At 45.9% G+C, this 26587-nt stretch overlaps 2 protein-coding genes across 8 annotated transcripts in view; one reads left to right on the top strand and one right to left on the bottom strand.

Moving 5' to 3' along the window:
• Positions 1–22075, top strand: part of kmt2e (lysine (K)-specific methyltransferase 2E) — a 27825-nt gene extending 5750 nt beyond the window's left edge. Inside the window, exons 2-25 of one of the 6 annotated variants that reach the window (XM_037121589.1) lie at positions 3792–3976; positions 8361–8472; positions 9297–9526; positions 9665–9804; positions 10308–10489; positions 10576–10614; positions 10708–10908; positions 11052–11182; positions 11353–11470; positions 11579–11688; positions 11880–12132; positions 13100–13198; positions 15381–15452; positions 15994–16179; positions 16280–16606; positions 16757–17056; positions 17278–17428; positions 17594–17820; positions 17926–17982; positions 18085–18627; positions 18817–19097; positions 19301–19380; positions 19617–19696; positions 19787–22075. In XM_037121589.1, the coding sequence (XP_036977484.1) occupies positions 3906–3976; positions 8361–8472; positions 9297–9526; positions 9665–9804; positions 10308–10489; positions 10576–10614; positions 10708–10908; positions 11052–11182; positions 11353–11470; positions 11579–11688; positions 11880–12132; positions 13100–13198; positions 15381–15452; positions 15994–16179; positions 16280–16606; positions 16757–17056; positions 17278–17428; positions 17594–17820; positions 17926–17982; positions 18085–18627; positions 18817–19097; positions 19301–19380; positions 19617–19696; positions 19787–20842 (5046 nt within the window). In that variant the 5' untranslated portion in view covers positions 3792–3905 and the 3' untranslated portion in view covers positions 20843–22075. Of the gene's footprint in view, positions 1–3791; positions 3977–8357; positions 8473–9296; positions 9527–9664; positions 9805–10307; positions 10490–10575; positions 10615–10707; positions 10909–11051; positions 11183–11352; positions 11471–11578; positions 11689–11879; positions 12133–13099; positions 13199–15380; positions 15453–15993; positions 16180–16279; positions 16607–16756; positions 17057–17277; positions 17429–17593; positions 17821–17925; positions 17983–18084; positions 18628–18816; positions 19098–19300; positions 19381–19616; positions 19697–19786 lie in introns of all 6 variants that reach the window. The other 5 variants (XM_037121588.1, XM_037121591.1, XM_037121592.1 and 2 more) reach the window with 5 other exon arrangements.
• Positions 21547–26587, bottom strand: part of lhfpl3 (LHFPL tetraspan subfamily member 3) — a 44147-nt gene continuing 39106 nt past the window's right edge. For both annotated transcript variants that reach the window (XM_037121595.1, XM_037121596.1), the window contains exon 5: positions 21547–26587. The gene's annotated coding sequence lies outside the window, so the exon portion shown is untranslated.

Genomic DNA, 26587 nt, shown 5'->3' with positions numbered 1-26587 from the left:
GGTGCCTGACGGCTGTTAAATTGACGTGTAATGAAGCCCTTAAAACCTCTTAAATGTATTTACTGTGTTTCTTTTTCAGTCTGCAGCACTGTTAGCCCTTTGTTTACTAGTTGCAGGACATGTAACACTGCAACACAGCTGTCTCCTCATCATCTGTCCACCTCTAAGTGGGCTGATCTTTACAGGTCGAGGTATATGCTTGCACCTTTTGTAGCCACGAAAACGGCTTGTGTGGACGCTCGCATTCATATCCCCAGCTGTATTGATGTATGACTTCACCTTCAGTGTTCGAGTGCAGAGGAAGCTCAGGCCGCCACGGGCACACTGATTTATGAAGGACAGGGCAGATGCGATGTATCCCACTGTGGTTACCACGAAAAAGAGGGCCAGGCCTACATTCCATCTGGGTCACACTTCCTGCGTACATGACTCTATTTGTATGAGTTTGTTTTATCCATTTGTTTATGAGCTGAGTCATTGCAGCCAGCTATGAGGATGGTGTGAAGTCACATCAGCGTGGCAGGGGGGCTGTGGGATTCAGTCGGAATCCCTCGTTTTCCCTTGCTCCTCCTACTTATCGAAAAACATAATCTGCTGGGACTTGGCTGCGAAAAGCAAGAATGAAAACACTTCCACATAGCACGGTGGTAATAAACTGAGGAGAGAGGAAAGCTGTTGTCTGTGAGCGGCATGGTTTTGAGTGTGATGGTGTGGGTTTTCCCTCACTAACTTCAGTGCGGCTCTGGCTAAAAGGATAGTTATTCCCCACACAATGACGTGACTGTGTCCCCTTGCTGAGGAAGGGAAGGAGGAGAAAGGAGAGACTGGGTTACGCTATGTGCTCTACTCCGCCACCCAGAGTCCATCCAGGTCTAGGCTGTGTAGCTTCACTGTCAGACAGACCCTACGTACACCTCCCCCACCCCGCTGCCCTCTGAAATGGAGGGGCTGTGGATGATTTCTAAAGCTCCCTACAGTGCGAGGAAATCTGTTCAGAGAGCCGTCCTGACTGCAAACCTAAACCACTTCCATCCCCTATCTTGTTCTCCTATTGTCCACTTTTGCTGTATGTCTTTCTCCGTCCCTCTTCCTCCCACCCTCCCCTGTGCATGCTCCCCATTTTCCCCACCCCTCTTGCTCCTCTCATGTGTTTCCATAACAGCAGTGGATTTGGCCAAAGGTGGCTTTAAATGGTCTCTCCCTGCCTCCTTGTAATTAGGAACTGCTTCTGCGACACTCCCCTTCCCCTCTGCTCTCTCTGCGTTACTGTCTCGGGTTTATTTAGGAAATGCACAGAGGAGGGAGAGAAATCCGGCTGGGCGGGGTGACTGGGCGCAGGAAGGGGGGGGTGGTATGTTTTTTTTTTTTTTTTCTTTTCCTTTCTTTGGCTGCGTTTCTCCAGCGTGATGGGCAGCCCTTCTAGAGGAAGTAGGAGGAGCAGGCAGAGGCAGTCACAGCGCAGCTCAGATTTAGTCAGGAATGCTGCTGTACTGTACTCGTTTTTCTTTTTTCCACCCGCCTTTTGTCGGTCTTGACTGTGTCTGGCTGCAGCGCAGTGCACGTATGTTTGCACAAAGCCTCTGAGAACCTCCTTGTAGAGAGGAATGTTTGAAGGGACATGGCAAGGGGTTATCTGTCTGTTTATGTGTGTATGCAGGATGGGGGGGGTGGTATATGTGCGAACGTGAGCTCGTGTGTGCATTCCTTAGTAGTGACAGCAGGATTCCCTGGGTGAAGACGAGGCAAACCTAGTAGATGAACGAACAAACAGGCTGCTTTCGAAGGGAAGCTATTTACCAGGGCAAAAACATACTGGGCCCCTCAGATACTGCAAAGGAGGGGGGGAGTATGTCATTTCAGTGTTTTTGGCAAACTGTCCCGTCCTTGTTGAAAGAAAGTGTTCTGGTTACATCAGCTTCCATCATGGAATGCCCCCGACTGTGATAAAGAAACGCTGTTGAGCCGAGTCAAGTTCACACAGAATCACAAGAGAAATTTGAAGGTGATCCCATCAATAGCCTTGGCTGACACACAGACACACAGGCGTCGTCTTCCTTCTATTAATTAGGCCTGGAGTTCACAGCTGTCATGTCTGTGAGCCTCTCACCAGTCCCGTTGGCTCAAATGGGGAATTTTGGCAAATTAATAACTGAAATTAAGACCGTTGGGTGATAAAGCTGTATGATTAATCATTGTATTACTATCACTGGCTATTTCAAAAATCGATTAACTGGTTAGAGCTTTGATTTCAGTTCCTCACTAGTAATAGTGATTTTCTTTGTGTTGTGGACAAAACAAGACATTTGAGGATGGCAATACTGAAATGTCTAACTTGAGTTTTGATACCGCAGGGAAAAACTTGAGACATGGTTGAGGGCATCAACTTTAGAATTTTTATTAAAAGATAAATATAACAAGACAGTAGAATTACAATGAGATACAACTTTTCTTTGTAATGTAGCAGAGAACAGCAGAACAACTCAAGGAAACATTACATTCATTAATTTCTGAGCGAAAGTGCAAGTGACAATGGAGCATCACTACTGAATTAAATGAGTATTAATGTGTTTTCATGTATTACCATTTTTGACAACACTACCTCTGTGGCATGTTTCTCATCGTGAATTCTGAGCTTCCTTGATGGAAGCCATGCAGTCAGGTTTGACAGCTAACCTGGTGATGACTTACAGTTTTCCTGGACAGAGATAGTACGTGTTTGTGGGATGGTGCTTCAGAAGACATGCTTAGGCCAGAATGGGCTGGTACCTCACAGGCGTGCAGGGACAGGTTTTGCCGCGGCAGCGTGTGTTATTGCTTACTAAGTGTGTGAAGGATGCCCCTGTCGATACATGACATCGCTCTGCTCGATCACCCCTCTCCCATCTACACCCCGAGCCATGATCTCAGCCTTTGTTTGGCCCCGAGTGTGCACGAGCAGGCGGAGGTGTGACCTCCAGCCTATTTTGTCTCGGCATCTGTCCCTCCCCACTAATCCCGCTTATCAACCAAGCTCTCCGTATCAGGGCAGCCACACTGACACATATGCTGCCGTCTGGAATCACATCAGCCAGTGTAAAATGTATTATCCCGAGCAAAAAGGGACACTACATTCATTGCCCAACACCTAATGTTGTCAATTATTGATGACTTCTTGCAGCAGCTTTTTCCACCAGAACAACTAGATATCTTAACAGTTGCATTGATAAAAATGTAAGCCTTCCTGACTTGCATCTACAGTGTTAAAGATATTGTGTGTCTTTTATTGGGAAGAGTGTGTGTGAGTGCTCAGAATAGAGCTGTCCTCTTCAGTCGAAGAGGGGAAAAATGGCCTCTGTGTGTTTGTTGCGTTTTCCTCCCTACTTTCATGGCAGCTGGCTGCTGTGTTCTCTTGCTCCCCTTTGTGGGAGCTTTCTTACAGTGCAGCCTTTTGCGTTCCTGGCAAATAGTGTGTAGAGGTCGCTTTAGCGCAGTTCAGCAGCAGCTCAGACTTTACCTTTCAATATCTTCTTGCTTTGCACCAGTCAATATACTTCTGTGTGGCTGCTGTGTTTGACGGGAAATTCCTGTCAAACACCGTTCTTGGTCTGAAAGTATGAATCATGCATGAACTTGAGCTGGAAATACCCTGTTTTCACTATGATTTTGTAATTTCTGGGTAGATACCACAACCTTGCAAGTGCTTTGCTCTCAGTGTGTATTGATACATTTGTGCTGGGAATGATGCTTCTACACAAAGCTAACATATTTTCTTTGTTCCCTTTTTCTTTATCTACTTTTTCCTCCATGTTCAGGCCTTGTGGATGCACTTAGATGTCTGCAATGACTGCTGTGGCTGGCATGCCTCAGTGTTTCGGACTACCATTCTCTGGACTCAGTAGGACAAGAACTGATCAGCAGAGAACGTCATGAGCATAGTCATCCCAGTAGGGGTGGACACAGCAGACACCTCATACCTGGACATGGCTGCGGGCTCAGAGTGAGTAACACAGCAAGTCTTCACTGTTCACACCTTTCATTTCCCCTCACTTCCACTTTTATTGCCCTCATTCATTCTTACATACCATGTAAGGCCTCGTCTAAAGTTCATGCTCTGTTTAACCCTTTTGATTCTCACCCATCTTTAGAGGCATTTAACACACTTGCTTAATAGAAAATGATTTCCCTTATTACCCCTCTGTATATGCCACAACATGCCCTCTGTAATGTCCAAAGCAGCTCTTTCATCTACTTGGTTCAACTCCCTCTTCCCACACAGATTTCCTCTTCTGCATTTACAAAGTTACTGTTAATGGGAAAGGAATTTGCAGTCAATGGAAGCAGGGCCCCTCCAGTGTGCTCTAATGGACATATCAGTCTTGCAATTGATCCTGCTTGCACTTAACTATTGCTCCACGCATAGACATCCTCCACGTTCTCCTATTAACTACGTCTGCGCGTGTGAAACTGGCAGTACACCCACAAGACGTATGATTATAACACAAACTGTGTGAAGCGTACATAATTTTCCTTGATCCTTCTCTAATGCCGTAGCCTCAGTACTGTCTCAGAGTCAGTAAAGTAGAAATGGTGCATGGAGCCATGGCAACAAGCCTCCTATTGCCCCTCCTCTCTGCTTCCTATAGTCTTGTCAAGGGCATCGCCGTCGTGGCTTTTTCTGGTCAGATAAATGAAGCAAGAGGTTCTCGTATGACTAAAGAACAACACACGTCATCAACTTATGGAGGGGGCTCCTGTCTCTTTAAAAGAGCGAGAGCCCGCCCTCCCCCCCCCATCAGAGCTGTTGCCGTGACAGCTTGTGTTGCCATGGTATCTGCCCCTCGCTCCCCTTCCCTCCCCTCTGCACTGCGCAGGGCCTGTTTCCATGGTCACAGGCCTGAGTGACAGGAGGTCCTCTCATAGACATGGCGTCTTAAACAGTCCCACCGCGTCGCCCCCCCCCCCCCCACCCTTCACCCCCTCTCCTCCTCCTCCTCCTCCTCCTCTCCACAGAGGGTAGCAGTAAGCCCCCTTGCCTTGACGCTCCCTCGCTCTTTGTCCGTCCACGCTCTGCGTCCGATCGCCTGCTGCAGATTTATTCAAAAGCAGATAACAAGCTTGAAAGGGGCTACCACCTGGTCTCATCCAGACCAGAGGGACAGAGCATAGCTGGACACGCACGCACACACACACACACACACATTTATCTTTGGAGTATTGTGAGTGCGCCAGCCGAGTCTGGAATAGCGGGGCTGGCTACTCACCAGCGAAACAGCGTCACGTCCTTTCCACATCCCCCTGAAGTCTGCAGCGGCGTGACCAGCTGTTGGCTAACGCAGTGCGTGTGTCCACAGTGACACAAAGAGCCCGGCGTGCGCGCACACGCCAACAGAATACGTAGTGTTGCCATGGCAGCAAGTGGGAGCTCTTTAGGAGTGAAGGCGTTGCCTCTGGCTGTTGAGCGTTACTCTTTTCCTCTCCTGCTGTTGATCTCTCCATTTTCCACGCTTGTCCACTCTGCCTCTTCACCCTCTCTCAGCAGGTGTTTGCATTTTGAATGACATCTGTTCCTTGTTAAATACTCTTGACATTCACAGCTAAAAATAGTACATATCTAGCTGCCACCTTAATTTGAACCTCAAGTCCTAACAAAATTCACTGTTTCCCTCGCTCATTATCTATTCATGTGCATGGCGCAGGCCGTAGCTGTCCATGTTTGAGTCTGATCATGACTGACGGTCTATCTTCAGCCCTCCCACTTCTGTGTACTCGAGCTCTCTAGTCCCTCCTTTCCACATCCCAGGAGAGGAGACATGAACGATACAAACCCTCCAGCCATGCACACATACATTCAAATGTGCTTACTTCCTTCCCACTGAACAGGCCGGCTCACTTGTTTGCCTTCTGTCTCTGCCTCACTCAATGATTCACTTGCGGGGCAAACTGAACAAGTAGAACAGCTTGAGTTGTTCTCTTGAAACTATAAAAAAAATTTCCACTTTAACAACTGAACAATACACTCCTTGTCCATATCTTTTATCCCCGTATTATAAAGTTTAGACTTTGATCTGGTTAATCATTAATTGGAGAAAAGATAGTGAACCCGAACTTTATCAAGTAGGATTTTAAATTCTCCCCATATCTTTTAAGTCAGGCTCTTGAACGTTTAGACACATTCATCCATGTGGCAGTTAATCTGTTGAGCACACACACTCATAAATGCACACACCTTACCTTGGGTCCGCCTCCAGACCTCATGCTTGCACTTACGTTTTCACTTTGACAGCGAATACTTGAGCGGCAACACACACAGGAAGTGTTGCACATTGCTTTCTTACAGCATGCAACAAGAGCAGTAGGGCTGAGAAGGGCTCACGCAGGTACCGTATTACCACTTTACCTTGGGACTCACTTTGAAAGGGGGTGAGGGTATAGGGAAGGAAGGTAAAGGAGGTACAAAGGAAGATCTTTTTTTTTTTTTCCTTCAATTTCACGTTTGTCATTAATACCATATGGTTCTTTTCACTGTGCGCAATTAGAGCTTCTGTTCTGGAAAATTTTACATAAAAATGTTGCATGGCTTGTTCAGATTCCCTGTAGTATTTCGGTCTTTTGTACTCATTTGACACATCTTACACTTGTCTTATACCTGAGAGGCTTTCCGCAGTGTTTTCTGCTATGTTCGCGGAAACTTATTGGCAGCAGCCCTCATGAAGTTAGTTTGAGAAAGGCGGACTATACGTGTTGAGAGAGGTTGGAGAAAGAAACCTGCTCATCAGCTCTTTCACAGTGTTTGTGTCTGACTTGGGAGCAGTTTCCTAGACAGGAGAGACGAGTCTGAGAAAAGAGGAGGATCAACTGATGTTTTCACATGACTGAGCCATTAACACATGTGGATATCTGACAATCGCATGAACAGCTAACGCACCTTACTGTACCTTGAGCTAATGTGTGTCCTGTAGCGTGCAGTCTCTCCTCAAATTTCCCTCTCTTCCTCTTTTCCTCCCCCTTTCTTTATGGACTGTCTTTTTTCATGGCAGTTCCACTTCCCCCTTCTACTAAAGCCACCCCCCTCAGCAGCAACTGAAGGAGAGATTTTAATCATGTCATAATAAGGGTGGGTTGGTCTCAAACGGCCAAACTGGCTCTCTCTCTACAGCTGCATTGTGATCCTGGGGAAAGCGGCTCTACTGGTTTGGTGTGAATGAGCTTGAAAACATGTTTGACTTGGAGAGAGATGGCACATTTTGTAATGATTGTCTTCCTTGTACACAAGGGTTCTTAATTAATTTTGAAATGTTTGTTATTTGTCTGGCTCTCAGGGCTCAGTTGTCCAGCCAAGTGGACAGCAGGCACTGTCCTGCATTCAAAATCCTACTTAAGTAATAGTGTTATCAGCAAAACGTACTGAAAGTATCAAAAGCTGAAGTGTTTGTACTGCAGGGGAATTACCCATGTGACAGATGTGTGGCAGTAAACGATTGTGAATACTGATCCATCAGTGTTTAAGCTGTTTGAACACCTTAAATAGACTTTTTTGTTTAAATTCAGAGTTTCCCAGATTCATGGCTCCGCTCTCTCCAAAGAGTCACAATGTTGTACTTTTATAGTCTTAAGAAAAGTCAGTTTGGTTTACAGTTCAAATCCACTAATTTATTTCACAAAATTGTGGTTGTGTAAAACACGTTAGCTATTCTAGGTACAGTTTTTTTGTATTTGGTCCCCACAGCGTTCATTTGTTGGCTTTTGTATTTTTAACAGTAGCTGCCTTTTGAAACAGAAATAATGCCTCAAACAAATATTACAAATGATGAATATAAAAGTGTGCAGTGAGTCTAAATCATCCCAGTCATGTTTTTCTGCATTATTATCTCTAAAATGTTTCCATGTCGGTGCAAATCAAGAAATGTATACGCCGCTACCAGTATATCTGTGATTGATGTTTTTTGTGAATAACTTTTCATACATCAACATCTGAAATGGAACAAGGGACCCAAAACTACACTTTCTCCTGAGGAGTCACTAAAAACGCTGGAGAAAAGGGGTTTAATCTTTAATACATCAGATTTTATGAGCTTAGTATATGTATGTTTAAGTCTACAGAAGTATCTATTAATTATATCTGTAGGATAAAAGTAATGAAGTGGAAAGTAAAAAGTAGCTCGAAATACCCCTGAAATGAAGTGTATTGTCCTTCTGTTTAATTTCCACTTTTAGCATGTATCCATGTTCTTCTTTGTCACCAGCAGCAGCTAACCTGCTTCCCTGACGCACACACACTTCCTCACTGTGTTTAAGGGAAACAATTACTGTGTGTAACCTTGTTATCAAAGTTTTTCAGGATATACTAATGTGTGTTCTTTGTTCGTGTTGCCGCCCAGCAGACCAGAGTCGGTGGAGGCCAGCCCTGTGGTGGTGGAGAAGTCCAGCTACCCACACCAGATCTACAGCAGCAGTTCTCACCATTCCCACAGTTACATTGGCCTGCCTTACGCTGTGAGTACACTCACTCTGCTTCCTCTTGGCCTGTTTCAAATAACATGCATACCTCCAGTCCTCCGTCTCTGTTAATCATTGAGTAGAGAAAGACAGGCTCACATTCAGGCTAAAATGGATCACATTTAATGGACTAGCTTCCTCGAGTAAATTAGATCTGATCAACAGAAATGAATAAGCAACTATTTTAATCAATTAATCGATAGGTCATTGTTTAAGCAAACATGGCAAACCCTGGTTTTCTTCTCAAATGCGAGAATTTTTTGCCTCTTTTGTCTTATGTTAGAGTAAATGTAATATTTTTGGTGTTGGACTTAGAACACTTTTCTGATTTTGTATTGACCATATGTTTAAATGATGAATCAAAAGAGAAGTTGGCCTTGTCAGAAATTGTTGTCCTTTCTCACAGGTTAAATACAATCACCTGGGAATCACCAGTCTATATCAGTATTTTCACAAGTAATTCATCAAGTAGTTAGTTAATTAAATTTCAAAAATGATTAATTTTGTTTCAAATTCCCCGAGACCGAAGTTTTCAAATCACTTCTGTTTTCTGACAGTCAGAAACCCCAGCAGCTCTTAATTTATTTTCATGATAGCAGCTAATCTCTACCGAGAAACGTTTAATCAGTTTTCAAAATATTTGGCGATTAATTCTCTTTTAATTTTCTTTCAATCCTCTAATCATTGCAGCTCTACTCTCTCTTCAGGTTTATGTGTTTTTATTCATCTGGGCCTTTCCCTCTCAAACATCTTAGCATCATTATTCTAAACTGTCATTTACCTAAACATCATGACCTCTTTTTTTTCCATCCTTCCATCAGGACCATAACTATGGGGCGCGGCCCCCACCTACACCACCGGCCTCCCCTCCCCCCTCCATGTTGATCCGACAAGGAGAGGGGGGGCTGTTTGTTCCAGGGGGCCAGGACGAAGCATCCAGGGGCACCACGCTCAGCACCTCAGAGGATGGCAGCTACGGGGCTGACATCACCCGCTGCATCTGTGGCTTCACCCACGATGACGGCTACATGATCTGCTGTGACAAGTGCAGGTAACAGTTCATTAGCGAATCTGTTGTATGATTCAGTGGCGCAAACTTATCATCAACACTGAAGCATCTCAAACTGTGATGTAAAAGTTCATTAAAAAGCCTTCTGTGATTATTTTTTTTTTTCTTTTTTAACTTTAGTGCCTGGCAGCATATAGACTGTATGGGCATCGACAGGCAGAACATTCCTGAGACCTACCTGTGTGAACGCTGCCAACCACGACACCTGGACCGAGAGAGGGCCATCCTGCTGCAGACCAGAAAACGAGAATGTTTGTCTGGTAAGCAAGATCACACACATGGACATATACAGCCCCTAGTCTTCATAAAGGTTGCTGTAGACCTCATTTACCCTCTGAAAATGGAATCAAAGTCACAGTATATTGACACAAAGCTGGATAAAATACAGAGAGTTGCTTGTTTTTTTTTTTTTAGAGATCTGCGTTCCCATGTGCAACTTATGAGGCGTTAAAAGTTTTCTGTGAGAGTCGAGAGACGACTCTTTCAGTTCTGCTTTTAGTGGTTTCCTTGCTGCAGTAAATGGCCAGCTTGTTAGTTAACAGAGCAGGTTGGAGGCTGTGTCAGGGTGCAGCCTCCTCCCCCTGCAGGCCAGGCTGATTCACTCAACCTGAGCCAGGAACACACTGACACCTGCTGGACAAGAAGTAAACTCCTTCTCTGATTTATAGCATAACTCGTCTTAGGTTATTGTAATCGACAAGCTCTGCAGAAGCTTTTTGATTGATAATTCTTCTTATAGCTATGCATTTGTTTGCTTACTCAGATGGGGACACCAGTGCTACAGAGAGTGGAGATGAGGTGCCGCTAGAGCTCTACTCCACCTTCCAACACACGCCTACCACCATCACCCTGACAACTGGGCGCCTTGGCAATAAGCAGGCTGATAAAAAACGCAAAAAGAGTGGTGATAAAGAGCCTCCAGCATCGGCAGCCCGAGCGAAGAAGGTCAGTCATTTCTAATGTAACCAGTGAAGGCACAGTATGTATTAAAAGCTTGGATTAACATTTCATCCTCTTTACTTCTCTGGCAGGCTTTCCGAGAGGGGTCCAGAAAGTCCTCCAGAGTAAAGGTAAACAACGCATTCTGTGAAAAGAGTCTTGTGGTCATCTTCTGTCAGAATTTCAACCATAAGTACCAACAAGTGTACCATTTTCTTTCTCAGGGTGCAGCTCCAGAGCAGGAGCCATCGGAGCACCCGTCTCTGTGGGAGAACAAGATCAAGACGTGGATGGAGCGTTACGAGGAGGCCAGCAGCAATCAGTACAGTGAGGACGTCCAGGTCCTGTTGCGTGTGAAAGAGCAAGGCGACGGCAAGAGCCTGGCGTACAACACGCATCCCGCCTCCTTCAAGCCCCCTGTGGAGGTAAAAACCTGTACAGACACATGCAAACACACCATGTTCTCCCAAGGATATAATAACTGTAGCACACCAGCTTCCCCTCTTGATTTCAGTGTAATTGAATGTGTGGGCCGTCGAGGATCTATACTCATGTTTCTTTCTTTCAGAGTCAAGTTCAAAAGAACAAGAAGATCCTCAAGGCGGTGCGAGACTTGGCCCCAGACTCCCTCATCATTGAGTACAGGGGAAAGTTCATGCTTCGACAGCAGTTTGAGGCCAACGGATACTTCTTCAAGAGGTCAGGGTGCTAGTCCCCTTGGAGTTGTTTCCTATGAATGCAAATTGAATCACTGTGTTTTTGTGGCAGCTCAACCAATTTAAGCAGTATTAAACACTGGAGTAACTTGAGATGGAATGTTTTGCAGTGTATTTAATACCATTGTGTTTTTTTCCGCTTCTCATCTTCAGGCCATACCCATTTGTGTTATTTTATTCAAAATTTGACGGACTGGAGATGTGTGTGGATGCTCGCAGTTTCGGCAACGAAGCACGCTTCATCCGTCGCTCCTGCACCCCTAACTCTGAAGTAAGTAATCATCCCTGAAAATCTGAATGAACAGACCAATCTGACATGTATTAGTTAAGTCTACAATTCTATCTTTATCAATGAATGTGTTGTCTTAACCTCCTTCAGGTGCGGCACGTCATTGAGGATGGCATGCTGCATTTATACATCTACTCATTGAGGCCTATCACTAAGGGCACAGAGATCACCATCGGTTTTGATTTTGACTATGGCAGCTGGTAAGTAATACCGTTTTTACCCCAAAATCAGCACCGACTAAACAATGTTCTACCACTGCAAGAACCAAGACGTGAATCACAATTTTACACAATAACACCGAAGACAAAACACAGACAGTAGAGGATGTTGAAATGAATGCAAGATTATTTAACTTTCTAACTTCATATTTTGTTTCCTGCTCCTCTTGTAGTAAATACAAGGTGGACTGTGCCTGCGTGAAGGGGAACCAGGAGTGCCCGGTGCTCAAGCACAACCTGGAGCCCACAGAGAACATGGGCTCCGGAGGCCGGCGCCGAGGAAGTCGCAAGGACAAGGAGATGGTTCGGGACGACCTAGGCCAGAACCAAAATGTTGGTCTTGACGGCGAGGGGAAGGGAAAGAGCGTAGGCGACGGCAAACAGAGGAAACTCTCCCCTCTCCGCCTCTCCATCTCTAACAACCAGGCAAGATTACACTTTCCTGAACGTCACACCAGATTTCACCTTTCTTTAACTCTTTACTGCTCATGGGTTTCATGTTTAGACTCTATTAGAGCACATTATTTTTGTTAGAATACATTTACCCACGTTATCCATGCATGCAATTTTGTTTGACCTTTGTGAAATGTTATGTGCATGTTTTCCATTGTCACTCTCTATTTCTATACAACCTGTTTAGTTCCCTCTTTCTCCCATCATTCCTTTACGCATTCACCTGTTCCCCCCCTCAACTGACAATTTCTTGATACAGTCCAGATTTTTACAGACACTTTTGTACCATTCTTGTTTCAGCGAATTACCTTGTTATGCAGCCAGAGAACAGTGCTTCTCTTGGATGTGTGAAAACAACAGATTTTCCGGTATTCTCTGTTGTCTAATCCAAAGAAGAGGTTTTCACTCCCTAAGCCAAAGCCAAATTTGCCAATTTTTTTCTTTCATTCAGTAGGAGCTTGAATGAAGAGTTGGGTTTGACAATTTGGTGCTTGACCATTCAGGAATTAGTCCAGTGTGTGACGTAACTCAAGTTCTCTAGGCTATGAGGTGAGACTGTGGTGTAGACATTCAGAAGAGAGTTGAAAGGAAGAACTGTAAGATAAAAGTCAAGAGGACATTGCTATTACAGTGAAATACTCACAGTGTCTCAGCTGCTAAATCGTTCATTTTGTAAGAGGATGCTGGTGCAGTCAAAGTGAGGTGAACAGATTCATTAAACTTAATTAAAGATCAAGGATGAGCTCTGAGCAGGTGTGTTTTGTGCACAAACTGATCACTCAAAACAGAGTTCCTTCCCTCGTATCCTTCCTTTCCTCAACCCCCCCCAAACCCTCCCCTCTCCCCCACTCTTACCTGTCTCCCTCTAGTCTGTAGCCAGACTATCTTGACTTGATCAGCGATGATAAAGCGCCATACCCGCTCTCCCCTCCTCTTACAGGATCCTGAGTTATATGAGGATCTAGAAGACAAAACCTCCATTAGCAATGAAGTAGAGATGGAGTCAGAGGAGCAGATTGCAGAGAGGAGGAGGAAGATGGTAAGTGTGCCAAGCTAGGGGCTACAGTTTTGTTTTTTTGTCCTTTTTTTGCCATGCAGCCACCCAGCAGACAAGGCGAAAAAAAAAACCAACCCCCTGTTGGTCTTGGGTGTGGACGTTAACTATTTGTCCGCTAAGGGTGCTGTGGCTTGGATAGGAGCAGCTGTCCTCTTCCCTCCCTTCCATAAATCGATCCTTCTCTTCATCACTCATCTGCTGCTTGAGCTCCCACCACTGTCAGTGCCCCCTGTTGCTTTTCTTCTCAGTCCTGCTTCTTCAGCTTTGACTTCCCTCTTCTTCACAGTACTGATGCTTTGTGCTTGTCTGACATTTTCTCCTCATTTGTTGCCTTCTTTTTCCCCTCCAGCATATTAGACCATTAGCAGGCCTCCAGTGCCACACATGCCCGATTACAACACCAGGGAAGAAACGAGTAAATTGTGTCGTCATGCGAGCTGAAACTGTCCCCCAGTGTGCATTATAGTTTGACTATAGCTCTCTTCTCACCGTCATTGCGGCGTTTGAAATTGCCAATTACTGGCCCAGCCACTCTTTTCCCAGCCAAACAGCCTTATGTCCCGGAGAGATGGGATCAAACACACACGGGCAAGCATGGTGCACTACACACCGAGGCACACACACGCTGTGGAAATTACCCTGCAGTCAGCTTCATTTCACACGGTGGACCCAAGGTGCAAAGTGCTGACTCATCTTTGGCCAACATACAGCTCTGCTAATCGTCCAGCGAGCGATGGATGGTTGAAGAGAGGGAGAGGAGGGGCTGCAGAGGGTAGAGCCTTGTTGCCAGGGCCATATTGACTTTAGGAGATCCAATAGGCTGCTTTCTATGGAGTGTGGCCCAGGAGAGAGCTGTGCTGCCGGTGCAAAAGTGTGCATTCACAAAGTGCCGATCACAAAGCGTAGTAGATGCGAGTGGGTGTTGTAAATCCATTTCACGACCAGGTGCGGGGGAGACGTCACTGGTGTGCGTTGGCACCATATCCTGCCTACTTAAATAACAGCCCTTATTGTTTGAAAAGGCCAACTGGCTGTACGTGTAATGTGCCCCTGACTGAGTGATACATTTTAGTTTACTTGTGGCATTTTGTCCCCGAAGTCTGTGCTTATCCTAAAAGAATGTTCTCCTCGAAAGACAATGAAAATAAGTTATATTAGATTTTGCAATGCCTATCCTTGAGATTCAAGGGGAGGCTAGAATTAAACCCAGCTGACATTCGCTGAGAGGCGAGGTACACCCTGCACAGGCTGCCAGTCAATAACAGGGCTTTAACACAGGCTGTCTTCAGACTGCCAGGCCAAATCTGTTTGTTTGGTTTTTTGGGCTTTTCCACACTGATCTAGATTGATTTAAATGGTTTAAAGTAATGTGTATAAAAGTATTAAAGACGTGACGCTGACGTTTTGACAGCTATATGATTTGTTGCAGAGATATCTAGAAAGTTAGCATGCTAAACAGCTTGCCCTGCCCTGCCCTGGCCTGTCCTGGTCCAAAGCTCATGTCCTTGCAGTGTAAACACCAACGCTTCCCCGGTGCTCCAAGCTGGAAGTCCAGCAAACTGAGCTAACTAGCTAGCATTTAGCACCAGTTGGTGATTACTCTGGTAATTTACTTTTACATTTTGCACCTTTTTTTGAGAAACAGGCAGTTTACAGTCAATTTAGAGTTGTCAATTAACCCGAGGAAAGTTTTTCTCATATTTGCACGTGTGTTATTTTGTTTATTTTCCCCCCTACATTTCGTCTCGTCCTCTGATTGGTTGATGGGCCCCTAGCAGTAGTCCCATTTCGAGAATTTGGCCCTAATATTTCGAATACTGACAAAATTAAGTTTGTCAAGTTCGTGCACACAGTGCAGCTCAAAATTGCTCAGTTTCAGCCATGAAATTGCAAAATTGTTTAAAGTAGATGTACGCTAGCTTGTGTTAGAAACAGATGTAAAGCAGAAAGGTTTAAAAACAGCTATGTGAGAAGCAATGTTGTGCATTCTTGAAGTAGCCCCAGTTAGTGTGATATTTCAGCAAATACAGGTCCTGACACAAGTCTGTATTTCATAGCCAGAAGATCAGGGAGTCACATCTGTAGCTCTGTCCAGTGTTTGTTAAGCTTTGTTTAGGGGGACATGCCTCTTCTAAACTGGGCTGTCTCTTTATTGAACACTCAGGCCAGCCCAGCGGAGCAGTCCCATCTCCCTGTCGGGGCGGCTTCCAGCTGGAAGGGACTGAATCACAAGGAGGTAAACTTGACCCATGCATAGCCAACCTTATCCACCCATCTACCAGCCTCCCCACCCCAAAATCTGACTGAGGTGACTGATTTACAAGCGTACTAACTGTCCCGTCAGAATATGTTTGTTGTGTCAGTATAAACATCTTTTCAAAGTGGTGATCTGACTCTAGGTGGAGCTCTTTGTTTGGATTTTTGTGGTGGAGGTAGACCTGGGGACACTTGTGGCACAAATATACACACAGGAACATTTAAGATAAGCTTTTACAGCGTCCTGGTTTGTCAGGGTTTAATAGCAGTACATTTACATCCTCACCACATTTTTCCTGTTGCTTCTGTTTGACCTTCTCTCCTTTTTGTTTTGTCTTATTGTGAAAGCGAGGGGTCACGTCTACACCTTTCTCTCCACCCGGCACTCAGCTAAATCGGCTTTCGCTGTGTAGCACACATTAACCAGTTGCATCGCTATCTCTGGGGCTCTGTGGGAGAGTTGTACTCCATGGGCTAATGCTCCTGCTCCCTCTTCCAACCCCACCTTTATTCCTCTGCAGACACGAGAGGAGAGGAAGATGGAGGCCATCCTACAAGCCTTTGCCCGAATGGAGAAGAGGGAGAAACGCAGGGAGCAGGCGCTGGAGAGAATCGGTAGCGTTAAGACAGAGATTGGCGGACGCAGCGACATCAAGGAGGAGCCTCCAGCCACGCCGGAGACGGCTGATTCTCCAGCTGTCATGCAGGTGAGAGAGTGGAGACATGAAAACAGAATATCAGTAATATGTACAAGTATTCAAAACTATGTAGAATCCATCAATTGAAATACTCAATTCTTTCTCAAAGCCACTTTTGGAGGTGAAAGAGGAGCCGGGATTAAAGCCGGCCAAGGTCAAAGGCTCGAGGAACAGGAAAAGTTTCTCAAGGAACAGAACGCACATTGGTCAACAGCGGCGGCGAGCCCGCACCATCAGCACCTGCTCCGACCTGCCCCCCGGCTCTCCAGTCGAGTCTTTGGAGCCTCTGACCAACGAAGCCCCTGAAGGAGAGATGCCCACTGCGCCAGAGCCGGAGGCCATCTCTACTCAAGCCCCGGACTCCAGCCCTCCACATAGCAGCTCACCTGCACCCGACAGAAACCGCACTGGGAGCAAGAACTTCAAAACTAAAAAGGTAATATTTCTGCATCTGAAACAGCAATGTGTGTGTTGATTGTACTTCTAAAGAGAAACAAGTAAAAGCTAATTTTTCAGACATATTTAATGTGTGGAAAACACTGCAGATTATATAACTGATTAATCTGATAAATCTTCCTTCTAACAGCACTTTGTGAGTGAGTGGGTGGGAGAGAAGCAGCAGGACCGCAGTGCAGTACGAACCCCAGAGCCGGCCCCAGAGAGGCCGCTGAGAATAAGCAGCGACCCCGAAGTACTCGCCACGCAGCTCAACGCCCTCCCAGGCATGGCCTGCTCGCCGCAGGTGTACAGCACGCCCAAACACTACGTCCGCTTCTCGTCCCCATTCCTGGCAAACCGCAGCCCCACGACTCCTGGAGTCCCAACTGGGAGACGGCGTTCAAGAGAACTGCCAGAAACGCCACCAACCACCGGCTCCTGCAAGAAGGTACAAAATCCTGCTAAAGAAGTTTTCGTTGGTGATTAAGATCTGTCTAGATTAGAAACGATGAAGCTCTCCCAAGTTGACACTGCTTTTTCATCCGTCAGTAAATTTGATGGTTTCCAGTGCGTTAAACTAATTTTATCAGCTCTGAATCTTCATGTAACTATGAAGGAAATTTCAACAGCATCAAGAGGAACAGGGCTAATGTCTTCTCTTTCCTTCAGCGATGGTTGAAGCAGGCTCTCGAGGAGGAGGGCTCCACCAGTCCGGCCAGACGACCGAGCCTCCTCATGCCCTGTGAGGGTCCACTCAGCCCCTCCATCAATGGAGACTCTGACAGCCCTCTACCCTACAATGGGACCTGCTCACTACCAGGTACGTCTTTGTGAGAACTGCACAGCCAGCGCTCAGTGCTCAATTCTCTTTTCAACATTTACGACTAAATACCCGTCATAAAAGCTTAATGTTACCGAGCTTTTAGCATCAGATTGATGACTTAAAATCCTGCTGGTTAAATATGAACCACATTTCTTCCCACAGAGTTGCCCACACCATTGAAAAAGCGACGGTTGAGTCCGTTAGATGCCTGTATGTCTGAGAGCTCGACACCCTACGGCTCGCCTTGTGCCACGCCCACCAGGGCAGACCAATCGGAGGCACCCTCAACGCCCATCTTACTGGCTACCCCGCCGCGTCCTCGAACAGAGGAACAAAGTACAGAGCCCCTGCCCAGCACCCCAACACAGACACTTAACACCCCTCTTGAGGTAAGGGTGTCTTTATGTAAACACATTTAGGCTTTCTTTATGTAAACACTTTGGTTTACATGAGAAAATGATCTGGAGTGACTGAATCTGTTCTTGGTTCCACAGAGTGAATCCTCAGTGGAGAGCTCTCCAGAGGTCAGTCGGAAACCCAGTGTACAAGAGGTGAGTGAAGGACGCAACTTTTACAACAGCTTTATTTAGAGAAATTGTTGACTGTTCTCGAGAGGGCAGAGTGACTGATGTTGTTTCTTCCTCCTTTTCTAGGCCGACCGCCCTCCTTCGTTGGTCTCCTCTCCGTGCGTCAGAGCTCCCACCTCAGACGGACTCCCGACAGAAGCCAAGGTGTCAGTTCCTGAGAGTCCGCAGCCTCCAGCTGCTGACTCTGTGGACTGTGGAGAGGACCGGGCCGATGGTGGGGTTGTAGAAAGCGGTAGTGAGCCCTCATCGGCAGAAACATGTGCTTCCTCTTTTCCTGGCTGGATAAAAAGCCCAGACAGAGGCCCGACTGGACCAGCTGGCCTGAACTTCTCTCCAGTCAACTCAAACTTAAGGGACCTCACCCCGTCGCACACCCTGGAGCCTCTGGTAGCTCCCTTCAGGCCCGACGCTCTAGCTGGGGCTGCAGCGGGGTCCACAGCAGGGACGGGCTCGTTAGTCGTCTCTCAGGCGCCCTTCAGTGAAGGCCAGGCTCCGCTGTTTTACCCCTGCTCTGAGGAGGGAGGCTCGCTCGGCTTCTCACGCTCACTGAACGGGGATGGAAGCGGTGATGGAGGCGGGTCGGCGCAGAATCCCCCACAGAAGAAAAAGGTGGGTGAACATTGTCATTTGTATGTAACTAACTTGGTATTCAGCTGGCTTTTGCCCCTCAATCTTCGACTAGATTTGTCTAGGTTGTCTAGATTTACTGTTCTGGAGAGTTGCATTGACTCACGCTGCACTGAGTCTGTCCACACACTGCCCTCTGCTGGTTCAACATAAGACGTGCTCTTTCTTCAGGTTTCCCTGCTGGAATACAGGAAACGTCAGCGTGAAGCTCGTCGCAGCGGCTCCAAGACCGAGTGCAGCTCGCCTGTTTCCACCGTCCCGCCTCTGACCGTGGAATCCTTCCCCGCTGCGCTGGAGACGACCAGTGAGCCTCCTCCACCGCCTGCTCCCACAGCCGTCTGCAACACCAACACCAACACCACCGCCGCCACTGCTGTGAAAGAGCCGCAGACGAGTGAGGAGGCTGAGATGGCGGGAGAGAAAGGGGAGAAGGAGGGAGGAGAAGGACAGTGGTATGTATCGTCAGCACTTACTGAAAACCTTCAGGACAGTTTGTCAGCATCGAGTTATCTGACATTTTGTGTTGTCAGCGATAGTCAATGATAACAAACAAAAGTATATTCATAGTATCTTATGTAGTTTAGCTAATATGTACTTAACCAGTCAGTGTGTTTCTGCTAGAAATAGACTTTAATCCTCCGTTTTTTTTTTTTAGGACGTCGTCGACTTCTGTAGAGCAGGCCCGAGAACGCAGCTACCACAGAGCTCTGCTGCTCAGCAAAGACAAAGACACAGGTGAGAACAACCACACTGACACGCCACCATCTGAATTAAAGGGATAGTTTGGGCACTTTTTTGCCGAGACAGAGATGAGAAAAGAGTCCACTTTGATATCTGTCTGTTTAAGATGAAGCTGCAGCCAGGAAAGAGTTAGCTTAGCATAAAGACTAAAGGAAGCCGGGGAAAATGGCTGCTTTGGTTTTTGTATCAACATTTTCCCTCATAACACAGTTTTGCCTTTGTTTTTTTAGATGGTGAGGCAGAAGGTGGAGATACACCTGCACTGAGAGATTGCCCATCCCCAAGTCTTCAGAAGACCCCAACCCACACAGTAAGCCAACATTCCCCACACGAAGAAGATCTGAGTCAGCTCTTTATCAACGAGTGTGTAACGCTTCTCTGTTTCTTCTTCTTCTCTCAGCCCTGCTCTCCTGGTCCCCTCGCTCAGCCTCCCAGTCGGCCTTCGAAGGAGGAGGACGGCGACGGCCAGCCTCGGACTCCAAATCCAACCAGCCAACCGTCGAGCAAGCCTGCAGGACCTAAACCGGCTCCTCTGACCCCCACGAAGCTGCACCCCACCCCCTTACCCTCCTCTCCAGTCCACTACCCCGGACCATCGCTCCTCCACTCCCCCAAGCCTCAGCCTCAGGGCTCCCCCTACCGCAGCCAGAGGGCGCTATTCACCACTCAGCCTCAGAGCCAACCGCAGCCTCAGGCTCAGACCGGCCCGGCTCCTTTCTCCCAGTATAACTCACAGAGTGCTCCACCACCACCTCCCCCTCCTCCACCAGCACCATCGGCCTCCACGGCGTATTTCCCCACCCAGAGCCCCTCATCTGCAGGACCTTTCCCCGGGTTTAAACCTGCCGTCACGCCCCCATACCCTCCCGGCTCTCAGCCCCTGATGCAGACTCTTCCCCACAGCGTGCACTATCAGAGCTCAGCTGCTCCACCGCCGCCACCACCTCCGCCTCCACACCCGATGCCTGGCCCGGCCCTGCTGCACGTCAACCTGCAGCCTCCTCCGATCCAGCAGCACCAGCTCATGCTGACCACGGCCCCTCCTCCGCCTCCTCCTCCGCAGGGTCAGACCTCCCAGCAGCAGCAGCAGCAGCAGCAGCAGCCTCCTGCAGGCAGCAACCTGCTGTCGCTCACCCCTCCACCACCTCCACCTCCGCCTCCCCCCGCCCCCTCGACCAACGCCCCAATGCAGGCGCACCACTTTCAGAACTTAGGGGGTTTTCAGCCGGCGATGCTGCACCCGGGTGCTACCGCCAACCCTTCAGTGCCCCCAACCACGTACCCCCCGCCCCTCCAGCAGACCGGACTGCCCCCACCTCCCCCTCCTCCTCCCCAACAGACTCAACAAGGCCAGGCCCAGGCCGCTGCCTCCCAGATGCCTTCTGGGACTCGTGGAGCTCCTGCGTCCTCGACCCCCTTCCACAGCTCGGGGTACCTGAGCACAGGGTGGCACTGACGGCCCCACCCAGCAGCCCCTGAGAACTCAGCCTGAGAGGGGCGTGTACCATACGCTGTAGATATGTTTTCTATGTACCTGAACACATGGCCAGTGGAAAAACAGCTGATTGTGGGATAAAAGGATGCTTTTTAAAAAAATAAAAAATAAAACGAGGACAGAAAAATTTTAGAAAAAAGGACAGTGACATAATCTTCACGACAAACTGTATTAAATGAAGATGGACGATCCCCCCCGGTGCTCATCGCCCTCTCTCTCTCTGGCCTCCTTTTGTTTTTATATATCCTCCCTGTGACGGAGGCGAAAGCTCTCTGTTCTGTGTCTTGTTTGGACCCCCCTTGTGACGCCCCGCACTTTGTTTATCAATGGACATTCCAGCCTATCCCCCCTCCCCCTCCTCCCACCTCCCTCCCTCCCCCTCTGTCAGTTATTCCTTTTTACTTCCTCCTCTTTCTCGTCTGTTGTCGGCTCTCTACACCATTTATTTGTTTTAATCTAGTGGCTCATTATAGCGAAGAGAAAAGGCTTTTTGTATAGAGAAAAAAAAACACAATTATTTTTTTTATTCCTCTGTCTAACAACAAATATCTGTTCACCGCTGCAGATTCAGTAAACAAACAAAAAAAAAGACCCGTTTCTGGGAGCCTGCCGCACCGACCCGGGAGGCCGCACTCGTGGTGTGATCGTGTGTGTGTGTGAGATTGTGCGTGTGTGAGATCGTGTGATTGTGTGTACGCCTGTGTGTGATTGGGTGTGAAGGAGTAGGAAAAGTGCGCGAGTGTGGTTGCGTTCTAACGAGTGCTTCTGAGGTAGGCAGAGTGGTCTTGCCCGCAGGTAGGACGTTAGCGGTTTATTTTTGAATATCAATGGTTATTTGTAGAAAGTGTAATTTAATGTATAGGTGGTTACTCCAGCTTTCACCAGGAACAGGTTGTAAATATTTGCTTCTTTTCTTTTCTATGCTTGTACAATTCGCTCCCATCCCATTTTGAAATATGGTTGTACATACGAACGCTCTTCTTGGCAAAGCTGAATGTTTCTGTGACTGTAGCATTATTTTTATTTTATCCCCCCTCCCCCTTCTCTCTCTGGACTCTTCAACTTTTGTCTTTTTTTATTATTTGTGTGTGTGAGTGTATGTTTGTGTGGAGAGGAGAGACTCACAGACACTGCACTGGTTGGCTATTTTCATGGTTCATTATAATAAATCACTGTAATGACAGTTTTATACAACTTGTCGTGACATGTGTCTCTGGGAACGTTTGTGTCACCGTCTCCAGCTTCCAACTTCTTTTGACAAATGTCCGCTCAGCTTCATGGGGAGAAGACGGGGAAACGTTCAAGCACACCAAAAAGCTTTTAACTGCAGAAATACACAAAGTCCAAATCAATAAATACCTTCAGAATTATTTTTAGGCATTTTTAAAAGAGAAAGTGTCCAAAATTCTCTGATTCCAGCTTCCTAAATGTGAACATGTTCTGGGTGTGTTTGCTCCCGGCTGACAGTAAACTGAAAATCTTTGGGTTGTGGATAAAACAAAACATTTCAACAACAACAGCTTACTGATTAATTGAGAAAATGATTGTAACACGATGAAAAGTGAAAAAAGTAATCATTCATTTCAGCCCTAACACCTACCTGTGAGAAATGGTGTTCAGTTAACAGCAAATCTGTAAATGATAACCAAACTAACTTAAGTTCATTTGTTGGGCAACAACATCCACAAACATTAACGTTGACATGAAGCAGAAACACACGTACACACGCTTTATCAATCCAGTCGTTACGTTGTTGCTCACTGATATCGTGACCTGATGAAGAAAGATCACTTTTGTATCCATGTGAACTTTAAAATATTTTTGGAATGACATTAAAGTAGAAGAATCACCCTTGGAAAGTAGAAGAATATAAAGAAGAAGAGTACAGTTGACAGTTAATTTTGGAAATGTTCCTCATGCACTGAAGTACACTTTGCATAACGGGGTCGAGCCTGGAGATTCAATCAACCACATCAGTGCTGGAACAGTTGCTCTATTTTAATAACTGATTAACAGTTAGAGCAAAAACTCTCTAAATCTCTGGTTGTAGATCTGCAGCTGTGAGGATTCGCTGTTTGTGTCCATTTTATATCATTCAAGCTGAATATCTTTGGGTTTTATTCAGACCGAAGATGACTGGATACAGAATTAGTAAAATAAACAATACGTGATATACCTCTTTTGATGCTGTTGCAAAATAGGATAAAGTTTTTCCTGCACAAGGCGTTGGAACAGAAAAAGTAACATAACACATTTTTAAAAATAATTTGAATATCTGTGCAGCCTTGGGTTGCAAACCTGACTGTATATCTGTTTGATTTCATAGCTTGGGTACTTCAGATACTATCAAACGTATAATTAACTTTTTAAAAGATTTCTGATAACCTTAAGTTGAACACAGTGCTTAAGGAAATACACCATTCATCAGATGAAACGACGATCAAACAGATGTTCTTTTCAGCCCTAAATGACCGCGTCTGTTAGTGAGCTAAATGCTAACTTCAGCACACATGTATTCAGTTTAAAGTGCAGCTTATAATGGCGGTAACTGAGGGTCTGAGATGTCCTAAAATGGCCACCGTACAGAGGAAAGCATCGTCTGATTTAGATGACAGCGTGGCCTTTTCCCTGCCGCCTCCCTCAGTCGAATCGTGACATTTTCTGCCGTTATCGTGTAAAGAATAGCAAAGTCGTCTCCTTCATTTTTAAACCCATTAGATTTGTTGTCTAGTTGCGTGACCGCTGCGGCCTCCCGGGGCCGAGAGAGCGGCTCTAATCCTGTTCGTGTGAAAACGACAGACATCTTGTAGCCTCATCTAGCAGAGCGACTGTGATGTCTCCCGTTAGACGAGCTCGGCGCCCCTGTAGGCCGCGAGGATTCATGTGAGCAGATGGCCAAGTACACCTCCGCCTCTGATCCAGGAGCCTGTGTGCATGTCAAAGCTGATTTTTTATTTTTCATTTTTTTCCCATCTTGGCCGGCGTTAGTCATTCCTCTGGGTCCTTGATGATTATGATGCCGCTCCTGCCCTTCACCGTAACGAGGACAAGCATCACAAAATCCCCCGTGGAGTCTTTGCTGCGGCTCCAACCTTCCGCCAACACAACCGGCAGAATAGATGTTGTGGCACTGTGTGTTTCTGCAAACCACGGATATGCTGCAACTTGGTGTTTCTCTAAGTTAGATTTTATATTTTACGTTTGACAGTGTTGTGTTTATGCTCTTGTTAGGTTGAGGTACAAAACAACACTTTGGTTTAGGTTGGGAAAAATTATGTTTTGTCTCAGAAAAGTGAAGGTTTAGTTCACTTTTTTTTCTTAAATATCAGCCTCAATTTTCTTGTTGAGAGTTGTTGCCTGCTAGCTAAGCTTTACGATAGCCTACCGCTCTCATACAACGCTGTTATCTGGTTAGCTGAAGCCACATTTCCACTACTTTTAGTCGGAGTAACTTCTACTACTAACTACAAGGAACTAAAAAGGTTCCTTCAACCTGTTGACTGTGTTTCCACCACCTTTTTTAATAGAGAGGTATGACGTTTATTTGTAGGCTAGGCTGTAACATCCTTCATTGCTTTCATTGGATTTTGGATTATAGCTGAAAAAACTGCTATGATCATGATACTTACTTACTTCTGCCTGTAAAGACAAAGTAGTGAGTAGATGACTCTCTGTGTTCGACGTTTATTGTCCTTGACAGCCTCTGTAGTTTCATTTAACTACTTGTTAGTAACCACCTTTTAAAGACATGTTACATTTTATAAATCATGTGTGGTGCATTAACTGACATTTTATGTACTAAACATGAAAATCTTATGAATTTCGGCCATCTTACCAAAAACCCACTGACTTAGAGACGAGGAGACAGGAAGCACAAAAATGCAAACAGATTTCCAGGTTTTAGCACTCATGCTAACTGATGCTACTATACGATCGTCTGTCTGTTGTATGCGTCCATTATAACTCCATGCTGATATGTCGTAGCATAATGGACAAAAAATAAGTTGGTTGATTTAAAAAATAGTGGCTGAAATGAAATGTGTAGCTGTACTTGATTAATCAGACATGTACAGAGCTGCACCTACAAAGTTTATGTACTTTTGAAACCTTGGTATAAAAGCCACAGTGTAAATGGGACAATTTGACACCACTGCCTATATATTGCAATTTTTTTGTAAATTTTTTACACACCTTTTGTGAACTTAAATGGCGACTGAAGGTGGATTTACCCTGGAATATAATTTAGATTCTGGTCCTTGCAATAAAAGCCCTAGAAGTCCTTCCAGAAGCGTCTAGTCCCCGTGGAAATGCAACTTTAGCTAGCATAAATGTAGATATGGGACGACAGCCAAATTGTCTCTGCTAAATGCTAACACAGTTTACATCCCAGGACCTGTACAGTGCACTGTGTCATATAAAGTTTGTTTAAAATTCCCCCCCTTTTTTTACAGGTGTTAGCATAACGTTAGCTACATCCTTGGCTAGCATGTTTGTCGAGCTTTAGAGGCGTTTGAATGTGGATTTTGAAGCAGGCTAGGCTAGGCTAGCTGTTACACTGCTTCCAGTTATGTTTCAGTGTTAAATTAAGCTAAGCAGCTGCTAGCTTGATTGATTTAAGCTTTCAGTCGTCTCATCTCACCAGGAAGCATATCACAAAACTTTTTACCTTAAAAATGTTCATTTTAATAATAATTATAATGTTAGCTTCACTCACTCCTCGTGTGTTATAATAGCTTGCTCTTTTGTTTTAGCTGGTAAGAAGTGAAGAATAATGACACGAAACTACAACAAAGAGTCAAATCTACCCAGCTTTTTTTTTCTTATAAGCCCTTTTAGTACTCCACAATACTGTCAGATTACAAGATACTGTATGGCACACACTAATAATGGTCCAATAGCTTGACGTTTTAAAAGTGCACATTTCAAAGTCAAGACACAGTACACGGACATAATCAACACACAGCTACACACAGATTTTATAGACTCGGTACGACTGATATTTAGTATCTCAAGTTGTCACCAGAAAAATCCTCTAAATTACTACCTTTTGATTCGATCACATCAAACATTTAACTATAACAAAAACAGCGGCCGTCTTTCTGTCGTTTTCTTCTTCAGTCGTAACTTTTGCCGATCGAGACGGCGTCAAAGACAAACTCCATCACAGGAGGAGTTCGTTGACTTTGACAAGAAAGACGATCTGACAGCTTCGACCTCAAAGTCTTGTTCAGTTCATTAATTTGTGTCAGTCGACGTCTGGATAATTTGTTCTTGATTCGATTTTCGGTTCGAGCGCATGTCGCTGTCCAACAAGTGTCCTGGAGCTGAATCAACACATAAAAGCTCTTTATTTTCTTTATCTTCAGCTGAACCTTTGCACTTCTTCTTCCTCACTTCCACATTTCAGTTCAGGGGGGGTTTAAGATGATGCAGTGACAACACATTGAGAGTCTTTTTGGGGGGATTCATCCTGCAAAACTGAGCAGTTTGAGATGAATGAAAAGGGTATTTTACAGAGGGAGAAACAATTAAGAGGCGTCTTGATCTCCAGTAAGGCCTCTTGTAGACCTCCTCCTCCTCTTCCTCTTCTTCCTCTTCTTCTTCGTTGATCGGTTCTTTCCCCACACATCAGCTCTGCCATCATCTCAGCCACAGGTTGGACCAGGAGAAGGAGGCTGGATCCTGAAGTCACAAGGCAGCAAGAAC

The sequence above is a fragment of the Acanthopagrus latus genome, chromosome 14 (assembly GCF_904848185.1).
Source record: "Acanthopagrus latus isolate v.2019 chromosome 14, fAcaLat1.1, whole genome shotgun sequence".
Classification (NCBI taxonomy): domain Eukaryota; kingdom Metazoa; phylum Chordata; class Actinopteri; order Spariformes; family Sparidae; genus Acanthopagrus; species Acanthopagrus latus.
The sequence above is the reverse complement of the archived record's forward strand: the minus strand, read 5'-3'. Positions and strand labels throughout refer to the sequence as shown.